General features: G+C 55.9%; 1 protein-coding gene and 1 long non-coding RNA gene across 3 annotated transcripts in view; one reads left to right on the plus strand and one right to left on the minus strand.

Annotated features, from left to right (window-relative positions):
• The window catches only part of PMEPA1 (prostate transmembrane protein, androgen induced 1), a 55236-nt gene extending 35250 nt beyond the window's left edge, over positions 1 to 19986 (minus strand). The window contains exon 1 of one of the 2 annotated variants that reach the window (XM_006213994.4): positions 19874 to 19986. Coding sequence is in view for 1 of the 2 variants with exons in the window: in XM_072944467.1 (XP_072800568.1) it covers positions 18884 to 18992 (109 nt within the window). In the remaining variant the exon portion in view is untranslated. Of the gene's footprint in view, positions 1 to 18883; positions 19449 to 19873 lie in introns of those variants that run through there. The other variant, XM_072944467.1, reaches the window with a different exon arrangement.
• On the plus strand, positions 19577 to 22169 carry LOC107034522 (uncharacterized). Its single transcript, XR_001460063.3, has 3 exons — positions 19577 to 19720; positions 20673 to 20726; positions 21925 to 22169. It is a non-coding gene; the product is annotated as an uncharacterized lncRNA (long non-coding RNA).
• The last annotated feature ends 242 nt before the right edge of the window (positions 22170 to 22411 follow it).

The following is a 22411-nucleotide window of genomic DNA, read 5'->3' on the forward strand; positions in this document are numbered from 1 at the left end:
CTCCAGCTCCCTATTCACACACTCTGGGAGGCTCGAATCAGATCTGTGGTTTTTCAGACTACACTTTACCAGCAAAGGCCTTCGACTGAATGAGTCTGACTCAAGAGCTTGATGTGTTAAATGGACACAGAAGCAGCACTGCTTGGCTGATGTGAGCCCTGGAGGTAAGGGGCTGTAGCGCCCACTTAGCAGCCCAGGTCTGCCGGGCACTGACTATGTGCCAGGCACTGGTCCAGCCTCTCCAACGGGCACCAGCCCATTTGACAGAGGTGAAGGCACAGGCTGCTGTCCAGACAGCCAGGATCAGCAGGAGGTTCCCACGCGAGCCTCAGACCCCAGGTCCCAAGGAGGAGGCCGGGCACAGATAACCTGGCAGGGACATCTCCCTCCCCTTCCCGAAAACTGCTGGCGGAGAGCGGGGCAGAGGGCCTGCACCCATCTCTCTAACCATTGCTTCCAGCCCCTTCTATCAGCCTTTAGTGCAGATGCCTGGAAACCAGTCTGCAGAATAAACTAATCAACTAATAAACTAACCTCCACGTGACAGGACTGCAGGAATTCAGACGTCTGTCCGTCACTTATCAAATTCTTTGAATTCTTCTTAAACAAGAAGCTTGTATCACTATTCGCTATCGGAAGAACCAGGCTACTTTCACTGTGAAATCAGCGTTCTCTCTTTAGGGCTGATATACTTCGCTATGGGCGTTCCGAGGGGATGGGGTTTGGAAGCTTGAAGAACAGGCACACAGCTTAGCCCCATGATCCCACTGCTCAGCATCTGTCCTAGGAAACGGGCAGAGAGGGGACAAAGGCTTCAGGCCAGCCCTGACCCACCGGAGCCCTGGGGGTGGGCCCCAGGCATCAGCATTGCTGGGGCCCCAGCTGATTAGAATACAGGACTCTGGCTTCTCGAATCTGTATCTCCTACAAGTAAACATACACATGCTGGTTCCTGGCCCACCCTAAGTTTCTGGATCAGTGCCCCAGCGGGAAAGTCGAGAAGTTTCTTTTTTTCAGTTCCATATCTGAGTTAAGAACCAGTGCACGTGATAGAACAGGACGGACCAGTAGCAGGGGATAATCCCAGCTCACAAGGCTGATGGAAAAGGCAGGGGCCCAGAGGCGTCTCCGGACCCCCTGCTTGCCTCCCTCTTTCTGTCGGACTTCAGAAGAGCTGGGTTACACACCAGTTAGTTTTCCTCCTTCCTGTCTGCCACATTCAAGTGTGCCTGCCTTTTTTGTCATGGCTGTGTACCTCCAGAACATCGGTCCCAACACACAGGAGGAGCTCCGGAATTCATGAAGGAAGGGATGAAATATCGAGGCCAAGTACCCAGCAGCGAGGTTCCCACATGGGCACAAAACTACAGATGACACCCTGCCCCCAGGCTTCCAGCAGCCCCGTTAGAATGGGCGGAGGGCTCCCTCCTGGCGTCCAGACAGCTGCCTTGCGTGGGGGGCTGGGCGGGAGTCCTGGGCAGGCTCTGAGTGGGAAGGGGTGGATTCAGGATGGTCCAGGTCCCCAGCTGCCGCAGGGCTGGGTCACCAAGGGTCCCTGGGCTGGACTAGGTGAGAGCGAGGGAGGTGTCCAGGGCGACCAGGCTGGCAGGCCCATGGGCAGGGTCTGGAGAGGCTCCCTTGCTGACAGCGGCTCCCACTCCCCAGAACTCCTCTCCTGGTCCCTCAGGGGTGGGGTAAGGGGGAATTTTGTTTAGAAAATTAAACAGGTCAGAGTGGAGGCGGGCAGAAGTTCACCCTCATCCCCTCCCAGAGCTGGGATGAAAGCGGTCCGAGGCTGCACAGTGGGCTGGGGCCAGGTCCACGTCTCCAGGTGGAGGTTTTGTCCGCATGACAGAGGGGCTCAGACTCACCTCGCTGGTGCCACAGCCTCAGTTCTAAAGCCACCCCCACCATGTGGCCTTGGACAACTGTTCCTCTGCTTCTCCATCTGGGGAATGGTGTGAGCAGCACCCCGGGTGTGAGAAGGGGTGGGGGCAGTGCCTGTAATCTCAGGGGAGAAACCTCTCCCTGGGCAGAACTTCTACTCATACCTCAGGGCCTTGTTCCAACTTTCCCCACTGGAGCCAAGGGCTTCCATGCCATTCTCCCCTCTCTTCTCACCAGCAGGTCCCTGGGGCTGGTGTAGCCACGTCTCCCTAATACTGACCAAGACTTAATCACAGAATAGGCTGTACTTTTGGAGCGTCCACGAGGCGCCCATCTTTGAGCTAAGCACATCCGCTCTCATGTAATTCTATGACCTCATGCAGTGGGTGATTCCCACAACCCCTATTTCATAGATGAGGAAACAGAGGCTCAAGAGTGGGGCAGTGGTGCAAGGACACACCTAAGTTGTGCAGGTTGGACCTTCCAGCTCCAGCGCCCGGCTCCTTGGATTTGGGTCCTGACTGCCCACTCACTCCCTTGGTGAGGCCTCCAACAGGCTGCAGGGGCTTCAGTGCAGATCAGGTGTGCCATGGACTCATGGGGGTGGGGGCGGACAACCACAGGGCAGCCAGGAGATAGGGCCTGGTCCTTCCCCCAGAAGCCCCCTCCTCTGCTCCTGCAAAGAAGCCTGATCTCCGCCTGGCCTGTGCCCGGCGGGGGTCAGGCATGGCCACTCCTGGCCCTGGGGCGGAATTCCTTGAGGGCTGAGGCTGCAGACAGGGAAGAGGCAGAACTGCTCCCCATGCCGGCCGGCGCCACTGCTTGGCACCCACTGCAGCTGCGGCCAGTCAGCCTGGAGTCTGGGCCCCTCCGTCCACTCCCTCCTCACCTCACCAGGGTGGAGAGAAAAGGCAGAGCACTGGGAACCCTGGGCCAGCATCTCTCCTAGTAACTGGCAAGGCTGATCAAACCCATCGGGGGCCAAAACTGTCCCTTGGCTGAACCCATAGCTGTTCAGATAAATAAGTGGTGTCGCAGCCAGACTGCTGGGGTTTGGGTCCCGGCTCTGCAACCCACCAGCCAGAAGCCCTAAGGCCAGCGCTCTCTCAGCCTCGGTGTGTGCGCATCTGTCCAAGACTAATGACTGTAAGTCCTGCCGGGGAGCGGGAAGGAGTCCACGTCGCAGGGAGAGTCCCAGGCCACGTCCCCAGGGACACAGCGGGGCCGCGACCCTCAGACTTGCTTCCTGGCTTTCACACCTGGTCATCATCAACTGCTGACTAGTGCCTGCTGTGGGCTGAGGTCTCGGGGGAAGGGGTCAAACCGAAATCTACCCAGAATCAACCAGGTGGAATCAGGGCACAGAGACAGCGCAAAGACCAGACAGGCCCTGAAGCAGCGGAACCACGAAGGCCACACTCTCCGGGGCCTCCCCGCCTCTGCATTCCCGCCCAGGGGCCAGGACCGCCGCGTCCGACGCCCGTCTGCACGGCCAGGATCTTTCACATTCCAGCCAAGCTGCCATGCCTCCGTGGGCTGCAATAAAAATTCCTAGACAGGTAGTCAGGTAGGAGACAGGCCCCCGGATGAGCACAGAGGGCAGGGGAACCAGGGCCGTGTGCTCGCACCTGCCCTACCAGTACGGCCAGTGGGTGGAGGGAGCCACCCTTCTGCCCTTTCCTCTGAGTTCCCTAGGGCCGGGCTCAGGATCTGGGACCTGGGTGCAGGTACACAAAGGTCTCTGTGTCGGGGGCTCTTTGGGAAGAAGCCTCAATAGGTGGGGTCCATGAGGGAGTTCTGACATCAAGAAGAGGCTCAATTCCAGACTCACCGTGGGGGTCTTCAAACAGCTTCCTTTACCGCCTGTCACAGGCAAACTGTTTTGAAAATAGTAGAAATAAGTATGGCTCTGCCAACCCCCAAGCCAGACAGGCAGCAGAAAGTCCTGTAATGCCGGGACATGTCCCAGCAGTGACAAGGTGACAGTGGAGGCAACGCGGTCTGGAGACCAGCATCTGGCAGACGGTGCGGGACCCTCAGAAGCCCACGCACCCCTGCAAGGCCCGGGCTGGAGCGGGGACACACCCAGCCCAGTGCTTCCGATCTGCCTCCCTCTCCCCAGAGCCAAAAAGGTGCCTTAGGAGGCTATATGAGCAATCATAGGTCTAGTCTGCAAAATATAAATCATTTCAGACACCAGAGGGCAATTAAATTTAGGAGATTTTTCTCATGACAAAGAACGTCGAAATCGTGATTAAAACACACACAAGAGATCTGGACACACGGCTGTGCCGGGGGGGTGGGAGCTGGTCACAGACACTCCGGCCTCAGCGCTCTCCCCTGCAAACCAAGTGGCGGCTGTGAGATCCAGCAGGACATCCTGAGGATAAAGCTGGAGCCCATCACCTGCAGGATGCTGCTTGGAGCTATCTGTCCGGGGTAAAGATGGGAGTCTCCCCCTCCATCCATACGTCCCCACCTATGAACTTCCCCCTTGGGTTCCTACCCACAATGTGACCCCATGACCTTGATCCCATTAGAATCGAGTTGACCCTGACCTTCAAATGGTCGGGTGACCTTCGAGGGGCAATGGAGTCTGTAATTGCTTATTAAAAACCCCTGAGGGCTCCTGGGGACGTGCATCTTAAACATTACTTCAACCAGCTTTCCTGATTTTTGCCTTTTCCAACTACCCATTAAGGGAATTAAAATTCCTCGGTATTTTTCTTTAAATATTCAATCACCTCACTCTTGCTACTTAGCCTAGGCCTAACACTCATGAAATCAATGGCACACTTGCTCTGTTCTTCCTAACTTACATTTAACATACCTGAGCCTAAGAACATGGCTATTACATTTGAAATGCCCGTCCACATGCAATCTGAAATCCTCTTGTAGGCTCCCAGCTGGCTTTGGGTCTGTCGATTTTTCTGACCTTACAAGATAAAGTGGTTATGACCCAAGTGCATCAGGGGGTTCCAGATCCAGCGCAGCCAATTATCATCGTGTACCTTTGGGCAAATGATTCTTGTCCTCTGAGCCTCGGTTTGCCCATCTGAAAAACAGGTCTAGTAACTGAAGCTCCTGCAAAGCTGCGTGCAGCACGGTGCCCAGCGTTCAGTAAACCACTGTACTGAGCTATGTGTGTCACACACAGCCCCAAAAGTCAGAACACTTACTAACACCCCCATTTTACAGATGAAGAGCTGAGGCCTGGGGGCCAGAAAGCTGGTAAGTGATTCTGAACTGGCACCCTGACTGAGGCCACTTTGCGGGTATCCTTTTCTTCTTCAGGGAATGCTTGAGTCCAAGTGTCAGGGACCCCGTCTGCTGCTCCACAGCCCCCAGTGAGGCACACCCCACCCCCAGCATGCACGGTTCCATGCCGAGGGCCAGGCCATCCGTCAGCTGGCAGGAACTCAGCCTCGGTGCTCTCCGCCTCTGAGTAACCACCTCCCCGAGACATGATTCATACCTGTCTGGGGTCACCCACATCCTCATTCCCTGCAAAGGAATGCAGGCCAGGTGAGGCGGGCAGGCGGGCTGGCATCGGTTGGTGGCTGGCGGGACCGTGCCAGGCGGCGGCAGAGGTGCAGTCTGCTCTATGTCTAAAGCCTCTGCCGCCACCCTGAGTCCCCCTGACTAGGCTGGACAGAAGCCCAGGTTCTGAGGACCCGTTTATGGGACCCAGGTTCAGGTTATAAAAGCTCTTCCCCATGGAGGCGCCTGGAATTCCACCCTTAGATAGTCATTCCTCTGGATCCACATGGCCCTTTTGCTTTTGCCTTGTTTGAAACTGCAGCCCCATGGTTCAGTTCACACAATGGAATGCTACTCAGAAATAAAAAAGAATCACCACTGAGGCACACCACACGGATGCATCTCAGAGTCAGGAGGCTGAGTGAAAGGAGCCGAACAAAAAAGAGTGAACACAAAGTGCGAGTCCATTTACGCTAAGTTCCACACTCAGAAGATTTCATCTCTTGTGACTGAATCTGCAGCGACGGCCTTGAGGGGAAGGGGCAAGGGGACTTGTGGGGAGATGGAGGGTCCTTCCTCTCGATCCGGACAGTTGTCACAGACACAGACACTTGCCAAAACTCATCACCGTGTACGTGTACGTCTGCGCACTTCTGTCTGTAAGTTACACCTCAATAAACACATCGCAGCAGGGGAGACGCAGGTTCCAAGGGCAAGTTCAACAACTGAAGGGACGAGAAGGGACAGCTGGCGAGGTCTGACCCGGCCTGTGCCGTGTCTTCTTTCTTCTCAAAAGAGCCCTGGGGTTCGATTAAGCCCGTTTTACAGAGAACAAAATTAAGAAGCGAGGAGAGGGGAAGAGGTGGTGGAGAGACTGGTGTGAGCAGGGCTCATCCGGGGCATCAGGGATGAGAGAATTTTGTGTCTGGAACACTCTGTCTTTGACTGCGAGCCCACCAGCGCCCTGTTCCCGTCTCTGTGTGACTCTCTCTACACCCTTCTGTGCAAGATACCCCTTCAAGAAATGATGTGCCACCCCGGTGAAGCAGAAAGCCACGCGTAGGTGCCAGGAACGCAGGAGGCAAAAGAAGGGGGCAGCTTCAGCTTAAGGCCAGGTTCAAGGTCATGTTCAGCAGTCATGGGGGCAGCAGAAGACAAAGCCAGGACGCTGGGTACCCATCCTGATCCTGATGAAACCGTGTGCCCCTACCGCTCCCTAAAATAGACACAGGAACACAGAAGCCTGGGTTATCACCCCGCCCACCAGACCCCAGGCCATCCCCCCGAAACCACAGCTGGCAGGAGGCCTCAGGGGTCCCTCGGCTGTTACCAGCACCTGGTCTGGAATGACAACAGGCGAGCCCTACGCTGGAAGTCGAGGCCAGCACCAGGGCTCACGGGCCCTGTGGTCCTGCTGCCCGATGCACAGAGATGTGCGCAAGTGTGAGCACCGGCCTGGCTCGCACGGGCCGCACCGGCGCGGCTGTCCTGGCGATGATGACGGTATTAGCAGCAGTCTCCAATTAGTGACAGAAAGCCTTCAGGCTGAAAACGGGCCCAGGTTTCCTCCCTTCTCTCACCGGACCTCGGTTTATCCACTGGCAAGCACGGGGCTGGGGCCAGCCCAGTGGGGCTTAACTGGAACCTCCCGGGGAGTTTTAAGAAGCCTGGCTCGCTGCCCCATCACCAGTAATCGGCCAGAGGTGCGCCTGAGGGCCAGGGCTGCAGAGCCCAGGGGCCTCCACGTTCAGCCAGGACCGAGAAGGGCTGCGTTTAGAAGGCGGCCGGAGCCGGCCCTCAGTCCTCATGCTCTCTGGAATCTCTCCTCAGCCCTCCCTCTCGGGAGGCACCCCTCCTCAGGGAGCCCAGGCCCTGTCCAGCATCCCCCAGGGCACCACGACTCCTTTCTCCCTTCAGCTGCAACCTGACATGGGACAGACTCCTGCTCTCTCTGGCCCTGAGGCCCGGGATCACCGCCGGTGACCATTCCAAGAAGGGGAGTGTGTGGGGGAGGGGACGAACAGGACATGGGCCCAGCTGGAAGAGCCCGAGGGCAAAGGCAGAGAAGCCCGAAATCAGCCACACCTGTAACACAGGTGACAGGTGGTTCTGAAGCTGGGGGGACAGTGGGCAGAGCAGAGGTTTTGGAGCCCTGCAGCCCAAGTTCAAATCCTGCTCTGCTCCGGCTGGGTGACCTCAGCACCCTGGCATGCGCCTTAGCTCTGCCTCCTAGGAAAGCCTCTGTGACTGTCAGTAGGCATGGCTGGGGTCCGAAAGGCCCCAATGCCACTATGGAAATCAAGAAAATGGTCGAAGTTGCTGGGCGCCCGGTGCTGGTGTCCTGAGTACTGACTGCCCCCCAGCCCCTCTCCTTTCTTGCTATTCTTCCTGAACCCCACCCCTACTCACCTGAGTCTATGCCAGGAAACTGTCCAGAGCTCACTCTCACTAGAGTGTAAAAGAACGCCACAACATGCACTCAAGGTAAAAATGGAGACTTCTGTGGCATTTGAGTTGGTGACCCCAATTTTAAAGGAAGACAAGTGAAGGACTGTTGGAGGCTGAGAGTAACATGGGTAGGCATTTGACTCTAGATCTCACTGCGAGCAAGCCCAGAGGTTTGAGAGGGACCCAGGCCTGATAGCTAAGGCAGGGGCTGGGTTACTCCAAGGTGGTGGCACAGCCTTAGGAGTCACAATAGGTACTGTCCCTAACTTGTCATGCAGCCCAAGGGCCTCCACGTGACATGACAAGCAGACGGGGAGTCCTGGCCACATGCAGGAGCAATTCCTCCCCTTCCAGGGGTTCTGTGGCCCTCACCACTCTCCCAGCTGGTCATCTCTCTGCACAGACAAGTCCTGGCTTTCCTCGTGAAGATCCTCTACATCACAGGGATCTCACCACTCGAGTCCACTCTGAACCCTGACTGGGACTGAACGTGGGAGCACTGCCTCAGGGAGAACCTGAGCCCAGCAGGAGTGGATGCTGGGATCGATTAGCAATGTCTGCCATGGGCAGGAAGGGGGGCCCTGGACTGCATGTCACACAGGCATCCTTGATTCACACCTTGAGCGTCACAGTAAGTACCAGGAAGATTCTCCTCTAACTCAAGAGTTACAGGAATTGGGGATTCACAAAGACCCGAGCCAAGACCTCAGTCAGTGACACACAGGACAGGATACAGTGGAGCAAGTCACACAGACAGAGAATCAAGCAGAGGAAGAGACTTCAGTGGAGACGTGGCCACAGGAAGATTCCTCAATTTACCATAAGCAACTTTTGGATTACGCACCTGTAGGCGGGCCTAGATTTACGTGGATGATTGGCAGCTGGACTCATAATTACATCTCTGGGCCACGTAGCAGGTAACTCTTATTACCCTCTAGATGGGAAGACGGTGACGATTTTACAATTTTATTTAGGGCCAAAAGTAACTAATAAAATAAAAATTAGCAGCTCCACGTGCGAGCCCACACACTCTACAGATTAACGCAAAGACCTGACCAGTGCAAACACTAGTATTGTCACGATTAGAAAAGTGAGAGGGGTGGGAGTGGCCCCGACCCTTCAGCCTGGACCTTTAAACTGTCCCAGGGTGGACCTGGGGGATAAACTTTTAAAAAAGGCTGCACCCTCTGCCTTGGTGGCTTTTGGCTTGAAAGTCTGCTCCAGGTTTACGGGAGGTGTCTCCACAGGTGTCAACCTGCTCAGAGGTCAGGACCAACAGACACGAGAGGGAGACACCGGAGACAGGGGTGCTTTCAGTTCTGATCTCTCAGGACCACCAACAGCAGCGAGTGGAGGGCTAATCAGAGGGCCGGCTGGTGCCGATGTAATCAGCACCCTTCCCACCATCCCATACACCCGCCTCTTTCTCCCCAACCATAAACAGATTAGGGTAAACCCTCTCCCCCATGGCCATGACCCCATCGGCTGCTCAGCTCAGCCCCGGGTGAATCATCCTGGCTCACCGCAACCGCGTTCTGAAACGACTGAATGATAACGGAGCACAGACACCAATAAATGAATCACGCCTTCCACAAGGCCAAACCTTTGGCTTTCACAGACACCAATTACAACGCCGAGAGAAAGAACAAAGAAATTACTCAGGGTGTTTGCGCCAAGTCGCTCCATAGGTTTACAGAATTACTACCGACTAAACTGTTTTCAGGAAGGCCGTCAGACCTGCGACCGGCTGCAGCACCTTGGCCTGCCGACCTGGGAATTTGCAAAACGGGGTAGGGGCAGGCGCCCAATTCTTGCAGGGCGGAAAGGATCCCCCCACCCCGCCTCCCCTCTTCACTTTCTGTTTCCTTCTGGAGGGGTATTTAAGGCCTTAAGGAAGTTCTTAGAAGGTGCAGCTACATGAGCGATATAAAGCAAGCATGTACGTTCTCAGTTTTACTAAACGCCTTGGTATTAAGTTTTTCCCTTAAGTGTCACAAAAGACCATACGGACTCTGCCTCCTGTGACTGGGGTTTCAAAACTCATCACCGCAACGACCAAACTCTCACGCCGTCTCTCAACTGACATCCACTGGAGGTCGGATCGCAGCTACCTTCCCTGCTGTGAAACTGAGGCTGAAGAAGAAGTAGTGCTTGCCGTGGCCACGTGCCAATTCTGAGCCTCCCCCATGGAAGCGTGGCCTCCGGGATGAATCGCCCCACACGGCTTGGGCTGAAGCTCGCTGGTCAGGCGTTTGAGCCTTACAGGGCAGCTTCAGCAGAGTCTGAAAGCATCCCCGCCAGGGACGTCCGACCCTGGTGAGCAAACAGAAGTGAGCTTACGCCTGGTTCACGCTCTCAGGCAGCAGCCTCGCCACGGGCAAAGCAAGGCAAGGCGGGTGGTGGGGCCATCTTACAGAATCGACTCCAGGTGGGCAATTGGCGACCAGGTACCCGAGACCCCCGGGGCTGAAAAGACCTCTTTTGGGCAAGGGCAGTTTGCTTTGCCCAAAATGTGCAGGGAAACTGGCTCAGCTTCCCACTTCTCTTGCTTCTGAGGACACAGCCTGGGAACCCTGACCTCACCTCCCTGGAGGAGCCCAGAGCAAAGCCGGGGGAGGCTCCGGCTCAGTCCAGGCACACCTGCGAGAGGTGGGGTCTCCACCGTGGCCTCCAGATGAAGGACCTCAGAGAAGTCTCCCAGCCTTGGGTGGAACGTTCACAGCTTAAAATACTCTGCATATTCCATATTATAAAAGACATACGTATACTTTTAACACCCCACAATCTGTGGTATTATATACTAAAGCACGTATTTGTGTACTTAAACACTGCCACCTAAACAGGTCCATGGCTGGATTTGACATTTTTGCTCCCACCCGCAAAGCCAGGAATGGAAACATCACTTTCTGCAGAACTTAAGGACCAACAGAGCCTCTCCCACCCCAAAGCCTGGTGTGACCTGCAGTGACTCCGCAGCAGTGATGATAAAGGGTGACAGGCAGATGACCAGCAGCTCCCAGCACCTCACTGCAAGCTCCCAGCAGCCACGGGGAAACCAAGGAAAGCCATAAATCCACTTTTCCACCAACTGTTTCGCTGGTTACTGAGCATCTATTCTGTGCCAAGATCATGCAATGGCTCTATCAGTCCTAAGTCGGACCCGGCACAGCCGCCCACCCCCCGCCAGCCACCACCGAAGCCCATACCAGGGACAAAGGATTCAGGGCCATTTCTCCACACTTCCAGGGCAAGTCTGTGTCCTGAACCCATGTAACTGCTCCGTGGTTTCAGCTGTACCTGTGCAGCCCCGGGGAGCCCGGCGCCGGCACCCTGGCAAGCATTTCTAGAGGACAGAGGAACCTCCCGAGCTGGCTCCCAGGGACCAGAAGCAAACTCGATCCAACATTCAGATCCCACGGCCACTGGGATTTTACACTTGTCACCAGATAATTCAAACTCTCTTTTCTGCCAGGAGAGCAGTTTCCCAAGCCCATTGATACAACAATAAATGACTAGAGTTAAAACCCATCTGAAGGGAAGAATTAAACTCCATGTTCCCTGACACTCTGACATCCTAACAGGTTTACTGCAGAGCCTCCTAGTCCAAGCTCAGCGACTCACCCCTTCTTTCTCCTGCTCCCACCCCAATGGAAAGCAAACTCATAGTAGACTTTCCGGGAAGACCAAGAGGATTCGATCACCCCCTGGTGCCTCGGAAGGCGAGTCGCAGTAGCTGCCTGACTCCTTCCAGAGTGTGGGTCTCAGATGCCAGCTCCACTGGGGGTGATGAACAGACAGATGAAAAATCCTCCAAGTTGGAAGCAAGTGTGTGCAGGAGAGAATCGCCCTGGAAATCCTCCTTCTGGGGGCAGGCCCTGGTGACACATTTTTGTCATTTTGATGCTCTGAGGAGCACTAAAGTGACACTGAGGCACCAGACCTCCCTGAATGACTGCAGCAGAGGCAGGGGGCGGGTCTGCATCGGGTTTCTGCACCTGCACCCCGCCCCACTGGATCCCTCTGCACCCCAGGATGGTTCTGACGTTTCCAGAAGAGAAGGCGGGAAGGGGGCTGGGGCACAGCCTCCTGCCCAAAACAGCGGGGATGTGTTTGGAGCAATCAAAATAATGCTTTGTGCTATTGCTGGGTAACTGTCTTGACAACCTATGAAGCGGGTGTCAACTCCCGTTTCCAGAAGAGCAAGTATGCTGTCCGAGGGGAAGGACCTGACTGTGCGCTCTGCGATTTATTAGCGTTCTTCCCTAACGAATAGGGGTCGGTGTGGTGTCACAGGGAAGAAATCCTGGGCACGTGGGCTGTGGGGTCAGGGAGCTGAGGTCTGAAACCCATCAAAGCATCAGTTTCTGACTGTGTTACCTGGAGCAAGTGTCTTACCCTCTCTGATCCCAATTTTGCATTTGCAAATCGCTGACAGCATTAGCTCTCGCAACAGAGTTGTTTTGAAGACTAAGAAAATGCGTCACTAGTACCTGGCACATAATAAGCTCTCCATATCCAACTAGGAAAGGGAGTGGAAACAAAAATCCATCAGTCACCCTGGAAACAGAAGACAGAAGCTGTTCTGTGGCTCTTGGAAAGCCTAGGGATGCCCCAAACCTTTCCAGGCCCACTCCAGAGCATGCAAGCCCCCACGTCTACTGACAAGCAATCTGGGACCTTTCCCAGCTTGGTGACAGACACCTCTGCCCATGCCTAACAAGGCTGTGACGAGACCCTCAGGTTGGGCTCTGTAGTGTCACCCAAAGGAAAGTGAGGGGTGCAGCTCACTTGGGGAGGGGGAAGGGCAGAAGCGAAGGCACAGGTGCTCGGAGAAGTGAAATCCACTTGGGAAAAACAAAGATCCAGGTCTTCTTTTGATGGTTCACCTTCCCACCCTCACCCCCAATTTCCCTCCCTAGCACCATACACCCACTTACTCAAAAGTCAAATTAAGTTTCAAAATTGGAGCCTCAAACCATTCAGAGTTTCTGGGCTTTGTGCTCGTGACAGTCTTAGGAACGGACTCAGTGGGGTCTGTGGTGTCAGGGTGGTGCTGACTTCCCAGCCTACATTTTGTGCCTCACCCCCCACCTCCACCCCACCCACCCTCTGTCCTCCAAAGTGGCGGTGAATTATGGGAACCCAGTGGGATCCCAAAAGAGATGCCTGAGGCTTCATAGGCAAAGGGCAGATGTGCTGGGGGTTTGCCAGCCAGGCACAAGGAAACTCACACAAATAGTCAATTACCTCCACTTTCAAGGTCATGGTCCCTACATGGGCCTGTTCATGCCAACATTCCGAGCCGGTGCTGGCACCCTACTCGAGTGGGGAAACCTTCTTCCGAAGGCCTACTCAACAGGTGATGTGCCCAAGTGTGACCACAAGGGGATAGGAGAAGTGGGTCGTTGGCCCAAGTCCATCCCACTGTCACCACTGAACCCCAGGAACACAGAGCCAGGCAGACAGCAGGCCACACTCCCCGAGAATAGTCTTTGAATCCTCACAACACCCCAGCACACAGGGGCTGTTGTCACCCAGCCTTACAGATGCGCCAAGTGACAGCAAGAGGTGACAGAGACAGCGGGTTCTGGAGCAGAGCTGAGCCTCCATCCTTCTAGCTCAGGGTCACACTCTTAACACACTGCAGCCCCCAGGAGGGAGAGGGTCTGCGAGCAGGTGAGGAAAAAAGGAACTGCCAGTACTGAACATCTCGGAGCTTTACAACAAAATCGAGCAGTGGTCCCTTTAGGCAGGATTCACGTACCCCTGGTCTCTGCAGCCCCCTCCAGAGGACGCTATTTACCACTCTGAATGTGGCATCCCCCAAAGGGGAGGGGGCACGCAGCACACACGGCACCCACTCCCACCCCTAACCACGCATGCGTGCGCACAACACCTTTCAAAAAGCAGAGAACGGGGGCGGAGGGTACAGCTCAGTGGCAGAGCACTTGCTTAGCATGCACGAAGTCCTGGGTTCAACCCCCAGTAATCTCCATTAAAAACACAAACCCAATTACCTCCCCCACAAAAAACAAACAAAAACCCAAAACATAAAAGCAGAGAACGGGTCCTCAGCTTTGCTCTCCTCTCCAGCACATGCGCCAAACAAGAGCCCAAGGCTGGCAGGAGGGCAGAGTCTCTAAGATTCAATGTGTAAGAGCTGCTTCTCTTCGGGCAGGATGCCAAGCTGCCTGCAAACTCACCTCCAGACGATAACACCTGAAGGGAAAGGGCCACACGGTCCCTCCGGTCTGGGCCGACCCCCAGTGCCCTCCTCTCCAACATTTTCTTAGGTTTTAACAGTTGACAAAGCCATAAATATTTAAAAACCTTGGCCCTAGGCTAGACAAGACAGGTGGGGCAGGTGCACGGAGGCAGGTATCTGCAGCCACTCTGGGGTTACTAGGGGTCAAGTGCCTCTTGCAGTCCTGAAAATAAGCAGCCCCCGGGTCCCCTCCCACCCCGCCCTCCCTGCCCACCTCCCCTCCCAGGCAGCTCACACACAGCTCCATTTCGTTCTCTTTCGAAGGGAGGGTGCATAGATTTGCACAACTTGGAGGGGGAGAAAGTCTACGTGTGTGCAGTTTTCCTTTTTATTTTTTTTACATGCCCAGGAGAAGCTGTAACCATTCCCAACCCAAAGAGAAGCTTGCGGCAAAGGCAGAAGTAGCAGCTGAGTGTGTGTGTGCCCGTGTGCGTGTTTGTATGCGGATGGGTGTGTGTGCACATGCATGTGTGTGTCTGTAGATGAGTGTGTGCACAAGAGCAATCAGTTACTCTGTGTCTCGAGTCTTGACAAACACTAAGCTCACCCCTGACCCCGGGTCGCGCTGGGCAGGGCAGCTGGCTTAACCCAGACCTCCTGGGAAGCGGTGGCGAACTGCCTGACCTGAGATCCAGTCCAAACTCAGCCTCTGACTGCACCTTAACCTAAAACCCAGACAGTCAAAAAACATGTAGGTTAAAGGCCCGACTGAGAGGGCCCATGGGGGGCGGGGCGTGGTGCCGGCTGGACATCGGGGTTGAAGCCGAAACCTGAAATACCAGCCCTCACTGAGGCCCGAGCCTTCCTTCCTAGCAAGCACCAGACCAAGATGAAAAGCAGACGTTTCATCAAGAGGGAGCCCCAGCCCGCCCTGCAGGGCACACAGCAGGCGCTCAATAAAGGCTAAGCAAAGGAGTGGCAGGTGCCAACTTGAGCCTTCAGAGGGGCTGATTTCTGAGGGGAACTGAGGACCGTCTTCTGGCAACTCAGTTCTGCCCTCCCACCTCCCCTGGAAAAACCAGTAACTGATTAAAACAGTGGTTCCCAGCCAGGGACAACGTGCCCCTCAGGAGGCATCCGGCAACGTCTGGAGACATTCTTGGTTGTTACAGCTTGGTGAGGAGAGTAGGATTCTATTCTTACTGACATCTAGATGGGAGAGGCCAGGGATGCTGTGAAACACCCAACACACAAGACAACCTCCCCCTCTCCCAACAAGAAATGATCTGGCCCAGACGTCCGGGTGCCGAGGCTGAGATGCCGTGGATTCGAGTTTTACACACGAGGCGCACACGTGCCCAACAAACCACCAGAAAACTGGGTGTCCTTGTAGGTTCTGAAAGCCGAGTCTCCAGTGTTGGGGAATATTTGTTTGGAATCGGTCAGAGAAGAGGAGTCGGAGGCTCAGTGACTCCAGTTGTGTTAAAAAAATAAATAAATAAAACAAAAACAAAAACAAAAACAAAAACAAAAACAAAAACAAAACCATCACTGTAGATACTGCCCACAGAGGCGCACGGCGCGGCCAGGGCAGGGGAAGCCTCCCAGGTCCCTCCAGACATGCAGCCACGAGGGCCAACGGCTGTCTGGCCCCACAGTTCAGTCTGTCCAGAAAGCACAGTTAGCATCTATTTGCCCCCAAAAGTCTCAAGCAGAAGCTGGAGGAGAAAGACGGGGAGTAATTTCTAAGAGATGCCGCAGGACTGAAAAGAAGTCAAAGACTGCCAGCAAGAAGACAGGTGCCAGGAGGAATCCTTTCCTCAAAAGTCTCTGTACTGAGCTCCCTGGCTGTCATCTCCAGCGGTCTGTCACTTGACCTGGACCCAAGACCCCTGGCTCTTCTATAGAATGGCATATTTTTCTGTGGGGTGTGCTCTGAGAAGAGTGGTTTCCCATCAGACAGCAGCCCTTGCCTCTGGACTCAGAAAGGATGGGGCCCCTAGTGGGTCTTGGCAGTATCTCGTCAAAGTCAAGACCATCCCAGATATCAGAGCAAGGCCCTACCCTCCCAGGTGCAGAGAGGCTAATTTCCTTCAGCCCCCAGGTTCAAGGTGGACGTCCTCTGGGGCCTCCGTTTCAAATTCAAGACGTGTGTGTTCCATGAGCAATAACCCTGCGTCTGGGTCTAGCGTGGGTTGGGGACCAGGGGGCAAGGGTTTCCATCACTGCTTCACCTCAGCTATGAAATGAAGGCATGAACCCTGGGCTGGCCAGGGCTCCACTCAGGTCTGAAGTCTGGGGCCACTGAAGACCACACCACAGACTCTGGAGGCGTGGGGAGCCATTTCTGGCACAGAATCCTCCAGCCAGACTTAGGAGGCACAGGTCCCATCTTGAAAGACGGTAGAGTTTTTTTTTTGTTTTTATTTCCACCATCATGGTCTCATTTTTCAGATGAGGGAACTGAGGGCCAGGGGACCTAAGGGACCTACCAAGGGCAATCTCTCCTTTTCTAGAGAGAAGCCATCTGAACAACGCCCTGAAGCCCAGCTCCAAATCCAACTTTAAAGTTCTACTTGAACCCCCAACTCAGATCATGGGACATGCACAGTGGTCACTATCCATTTCTTTCCTTCCTTCAATTTTTCCTTCCCTCCTTCTTCTTCTTTGTCTTCTTCTTCTTTTTTTTGTAAAATAAAGAAACCCCAGGCCTTTAAGGCTTCCTCATCGGACCATTTCCGGGAAATCTGATTAGCACTTGCAATAGCAGTTACATTATACCTGCCTTTTAAAGACCGCTTCCCTCTCTGCCCTGGGCTTTCTTCCAGGAAGTTGGGGCCGTGTGTAAAAGATACACTGAGCATGGTGACTAATGGGCCACCTCGGGGCCAGCTGGTGCAGGCCAGGGTTCCAGGCGCTAACCTCAAAGGACCCACTCAGATGCCGCCGTCTGTGGGAAACACTATGGTCGCAGGCAACAGACTTAACCGCACCTTGGTGTCAGCCAAAATACAGTCAGGGCTGATCAGCCCAAGAAGGCACAGAAATAAGAATGAATTTTTTTTTAAAGTCCTGAACACGAAGGAAGAAGAGCAGAATGCCAGACCATGCCCAGCCCTTGTAATGGGCAAGCTCCACACACGGACTCAGGACCCCCCCAGGTGGGCAACCTTACAGGAGCCGACAAGTAAGGCACCCAGGGTCCTTGAGCTCCTATACACTGAGCACCAGGGAGACTCTCCAAACACGTGCGAACATATTTTAATAATATCCTCATGCATTTCATTAGCCTCCCGAGTTCACAAAGGGCCTTTGGGAAGCAATCTGGTTTAATACAACTCAGTTCCACAAATGCTGGCTCTGGGCAGGTTCTGCTGGCATCTCGCTGGCCAGGCGAGGGGCAGCTGGGGGTGGGGGGTGGGCAGAGGTGAACAAGGCTTTCAATTCCAGGACTGGAGGGAGTGGGGACCGGCAGATGGAAGGACCCACCACCGAAGCCAGCCAGCCTGCCCCGGCAGGGCCGGTCATGAGTTATTTTTACTTCTTGTGCCTCACTGTACAGGCTCAGGGGCTGAAAACTGTGGCAGCCGCCTGCGGAAACTGGCTTATGAGTCACCCGGTGACTGCCCTCGCTTGGTGGCGGCTGCCTCTGGACTCCTGGTCCCAGCTGGAAGAAGGCTGGCCCTTGCAGGGACCCAGAGTGCTTAGGGGTGAGGATGGGGAAACTGAAGCTCAGAGAGGCAAGAGGTCCCCAAAAGGATGGGCTGGGGGGAATGGGGTATAGGCTAGAAGGAAGTCCCCAGGGGGCAGCAGTCAATTCCCCACTGGACCCAATGGCCACCTGGGTGGGCTATACATGATGGAAGTCGAGGTTTGTCCCAACTTCTCCGTGCACAGGGCGAGTCAGCACCAAGCTTCAAACACTCCCCTACCCACCCTGGGTCTACCTCCCCCTTTCAGAGCAAGGCAGTCCCAAATACAGACAGCCCCAAACTTTGACTCATTTGTAACCACCGTCCCAGCCAGACTGAGCCAAGCTGTCCAGACAGAGGCTATTTATAGGTGCGTCGGGGACACAGACACTCACACAATGACACACACTCAGGATCCACGTTCGGCCAGACCCACCAGTGCTGAGCCCTGGATTCAGACACCTGGACACAAACGGTCCCCAGACCCCCAGAGAGATGCACAGTCAAGAGAGGCACCCAGAACCGGACACAGAGAGACACAGAGACCCAAGAAAGCTCGGGGACACACACTCCGGGGGCAGACTGCAAGCCAGACACACAGACACAAGGAGAGGAACGCGGAGACCCAGACAGAGACGTACAGACACGCACACTCCACAGACGCACGGAAATTCACTCACAGACCGAAACCCACAGCGCCACGCACACTCCAGACACACACCCGGAGCCCCAGACACCGCGCAGGCCAGACAGTGTCTCACACGCCCGACACCCTCCCCCTGCCCCCAAGCCAAAGTTGATAAAGAGCCGGCCTAATTGCTCCATCGCGACTGCCCCTTAGGGAAATAAAATGGAAACTTCACGGATCCACCCGCCCCAGCCCTCCCGCGCCCGTCGCCCTCCGCGTCGCTCGGCCCCGGGTCCGAGTCCCGGCGGGCGGGGCGCGGGCAGCGGGGGCAGTGCCAGGCTCGCAGCGCCGCGGGACAAAGCCGGGCCGGCCGCCAGCTGCCGCGAGCCGGGAGGGCGCGCCCGGGGCGCGGCGGGCGCAGCCGGGGAGCAGGGCGCACGGCCGAGGGGGCGCGCACGGCCCGGGTCCCAGCCCGCAGTTGCGTCTCCACTCGGTGTCCGAGCCCGACGGGGCCTCCCGGGAGGGGGGCGCGGGGTCACTCACTGATCTCCATGCTCTGGAACAAAGAGCGTTTGCAGTTGCACGTGCAGGAGACATTGGGCTGCCCGGCGGCGGCGGCGGCGGTGCTGTTGACCCCCATCAAGCGGTGCATGGACGGCGCGGCGGCGCGGCGCGGGGCGCAGAGGGCTCGGGGGCGGCCGGGGGGGGCTCCGGCCGGCGCCCGGCGCTCGGGCCCCGCATGCAGGAGGAGCGGGGCGGGGAAGGCGCGCCCCGGCTCGCCGGGCTCAGAGCGCCGCCAAGTTCCCGGGGCGCCGCAGGACTCAGTGCTCGGGGCCGCGCTCCCCTGCGCCCCCCGGCTGCCCCTCCGCAGCCCCGGGGGCGTCGGCAGTGTCTGCGGGTGGCGTCCGGGAAATGGGCTGGCAGCCGGGGCGCGCGCTGCCGCCGGGGCTGAGCCTCTGCTGCTGGCTTCCCCCAGCCGAGCGCCTCCGCCGCCGCCGCCGCCTCCTCCTCCTCATTCAAGTCCAAGGAGATCGGGTTTCGCTCCGAGACCGCGGTCGGAGGCAGGCAGACGGTCTGACGTCAGCGCTAGACGGGGCTGCCGGTTCCCACCGCGCGGGGGCCGGGGAGGGGGCGCGCGCTGCGCCAATCCCCGCCGAGGTTCCCCCGCACCCCCTCCCCGGACCGCGGGGCGGGGTGACGGGGAAGGGGGCGGGCTCTTAAAGGGCCAGAGGAAGGCGGCCCGCGTAGACCCGGGACCCGCGCGGCGGAAGAAGGGCGCAGCGTCCCCTCCCCTGCGGGGGTCGGTTTGGAAGCTGTGCCTAGCATCGACGAGGCCCAAGGGAGCGGAAATGGGTCCTGGCCGCACCCCGCGCGTTGCGGGTACGTTCCCCCCAAACCTGGCCCCGAGGGTCCTTGACCTGGGTTTGGGGGAAGCTCGTCCTTCCCCCCACCCCCAACAAAGGAGCACGAGGTCCCCGGGACTCGGGGCAGGGGAAATTAGTGAAGGGGGGAGTCCTCCAGATCACCCATTACCTGATTTCGCAGGAAACTCCCCGACTCCAGATCTTTAGCCCCGAGAGGCCCCAAGTCCACTGCGCCCCCCCCGCGCACTTTAACCCGACTTAGTGGAGGTCGACTGGGGAAAACTGGGACTCCCGTAGACACGCCCCGGACAGCTCCGAGAGACGCCCGGGAGCCCTTGTCATGTAAATACGTGTCGGAGACAAGCAACGTCCCAGCCGGCGGGGCCCGGGGCAAATCCACACCCCATGTCTGCAGCCCGAGGGGCCACCAGCTGTGGGGAGCGCGGCTCCGGAGTTCTGAAGATGGGGGAGGAAGTGCGGGGGTGGACTTTTATTTCAAGTTTTAATTACACAAGTGCTACAAGAACACATTCTCCTGGAATTAAAAAGATATTAAAATATTACGTAAGAGGCCCCCCTCCTTGGTACATCTCCATCCTCTCAGCAATTCGATGTGTTCCAGACCCTGCCCTAAATTTCTATTTATTTAACAAGCACGCACTTACCGCGTGCCAGCAACTTACCAAACACGAACACAATCTGACACCTCCTCTGAGAGGCAGGAATATTATTATCCCCATTTTACAGACACGGAAACGGGGCTGGGAGGTCTCTTGCTTAGGGTCACAGGATGGAGTCTGAGCTGAACCCAGGTCCTTGGGGTTTTCTACCCCCACCCCCATATATTTGTAATTCTTTAAAAACCTACATATCCCTGTAATGCCTGGAGTTTTAGTAATGAGTAGAGACTACTTTTGCATTCAGAGGAGACAAAAGGGTTTACAAGTTATTGGTATTTCCTTTTATAGATTGGAACCTGAGCAAAATTTTGCAGAACTCAGAGAAAGCCAGCCCAGGAAGTGGTGAGTCCGCTTCCTGAACCTGGCACCGTGATGCCTCTTGCTGTCTTAGGAGGGGGGGTCAGAAACTTTTCCTGGAAGGTTCAAGCTCAGGGGTGATTGACTGGTGAAGGAGCCAAGGCGCCTCTAAACACAGAGGGAGGTTCAAAGGCACTGACCATCATTTGTTTGGAAAGAGAACCTCACCCTTGGAACTCGGGGCCAGGCCTGGCACAGAGCCCAAGTCTAGGGTCCAGGAAAGGGGGAAATGCTCAGGGCTTACACTGAAGGGTGCCTCTGCCGTGGGCTGGACAGTCTCAGCCCCTACCTTAGGGAGGGGACCATCTCACCAGCAAGTCCATGGAAGGGTGGAAGGTCTTGCTGCAATTTGGCCTCTGTAGCTTGGAGAAAAAGCTGGAGGAGAGTCCTGAACATTCCTTGTGGGGCCCTGGGAACACTGGCTGGGCCTGGGGATGACCGTGAGTCCCACTATCTCCCAGGTCAAAGGAGACCACCATCACGGCCCCTCGTTTCAGCCATTCTTTCATTCATTCAGTCAGCAAACTTCCACTGAGCTCTAGCCCTGAGTGCCGGGAATTCAGGGGGTCAGCGACAGCACTGCCCTCCTAAAATCTCTTGCAACTGATCTGGCTGGTTTGGTAGCAAGAATCACACAGATTGATTGCCTTGGAAATGAGGCAGCATTTACACAATCCAGGTTAAACCACCAGCAGGCTAAAATAACCAGTTAATTCAGTGGATTAAAAAAACAAAATCCAGAACTACCCACAACGTTGACCTCTGGTTGATCTGTCTGGGACAACACTGGCCACATGCAATGAGCACCCACAATGTGACCCCACTGTTTTGATGGTGGCACCTGAAACTAGTGAGTAGTCTCTGCCCTGGTTCCAAAGTTGGTTCTGCCTGGAGGCTTAATGTGGGGTGTCAGGTAGGTAGTGGCAGCTGTACCTCCAAAGATGAGTGGGACACAGGCACGTAACCTTGATGAATACCTTCCCCTCTCCAACCTCAGTTTCCTTCTCTATAAATGAGGGATGCTAACGGTGCCTTTGCCTGGGGTGATTGGGGGGGGGGTGAAGGAGGCAGTGTCTTGGAAGTACACGCTGAGTGCTGAGTATGTGTCAGCAGTCAGGCTGTTTAGTCCTCCTGGAACCCAGGGAGGGGAGAAACCGGCTTCACATTATTTTCCATTTTACAGATGAGGGTATTGACAATCGGAAAGGCTTCATGTAACGGCAAGGCCCCTGGCTGAGTGGGTAGCAGGAAAGGACAAAGTTGCTTTGGAAGAAACAGACACCTGACTACCCACACTCATGGGAGGCTTCACGCGCACCTAGGGCTGTCGGACAAATGTGACTGTCAGATAAACCATGAATAATTTCTCGTATTGTGCAACATTTGGGCCATACTTATACTAAAAATTAATGCGTGGCTTATCTGAAATTTAAATTTAACTGGATGTCTTGTATTTTTATTTGCTAAATCTGCCAACCCGGTGTGTGCCAGGCGTGACCCCACATGGTGCTGGGAATTCAGTGATGACGGGGACAGAGCTCATTGTCAGGTGAGGCACAGGAAGGGGTGATACGGGCCACGGCAGGAGAGCTCAGTCTGTTGGGAGTGGAGGTACTGGGAGGTGGACCTCTGCTGGGCCAGCCTGAGTCCATGAAGGAGGCCGAAAGTCA

Source organism: Vicugna pacos, chromosome 19 (genome assembly GCF_048564905.1).
Source record: "Vicugna pacos chromosome 19, VicPac4, whole genome shotgun sequence".
NCBI lineage: Eukaryota > Metazoa > Chordata > Mammalia > Artiodactyla > Camelidae > Vicugna > Vicugna pacos.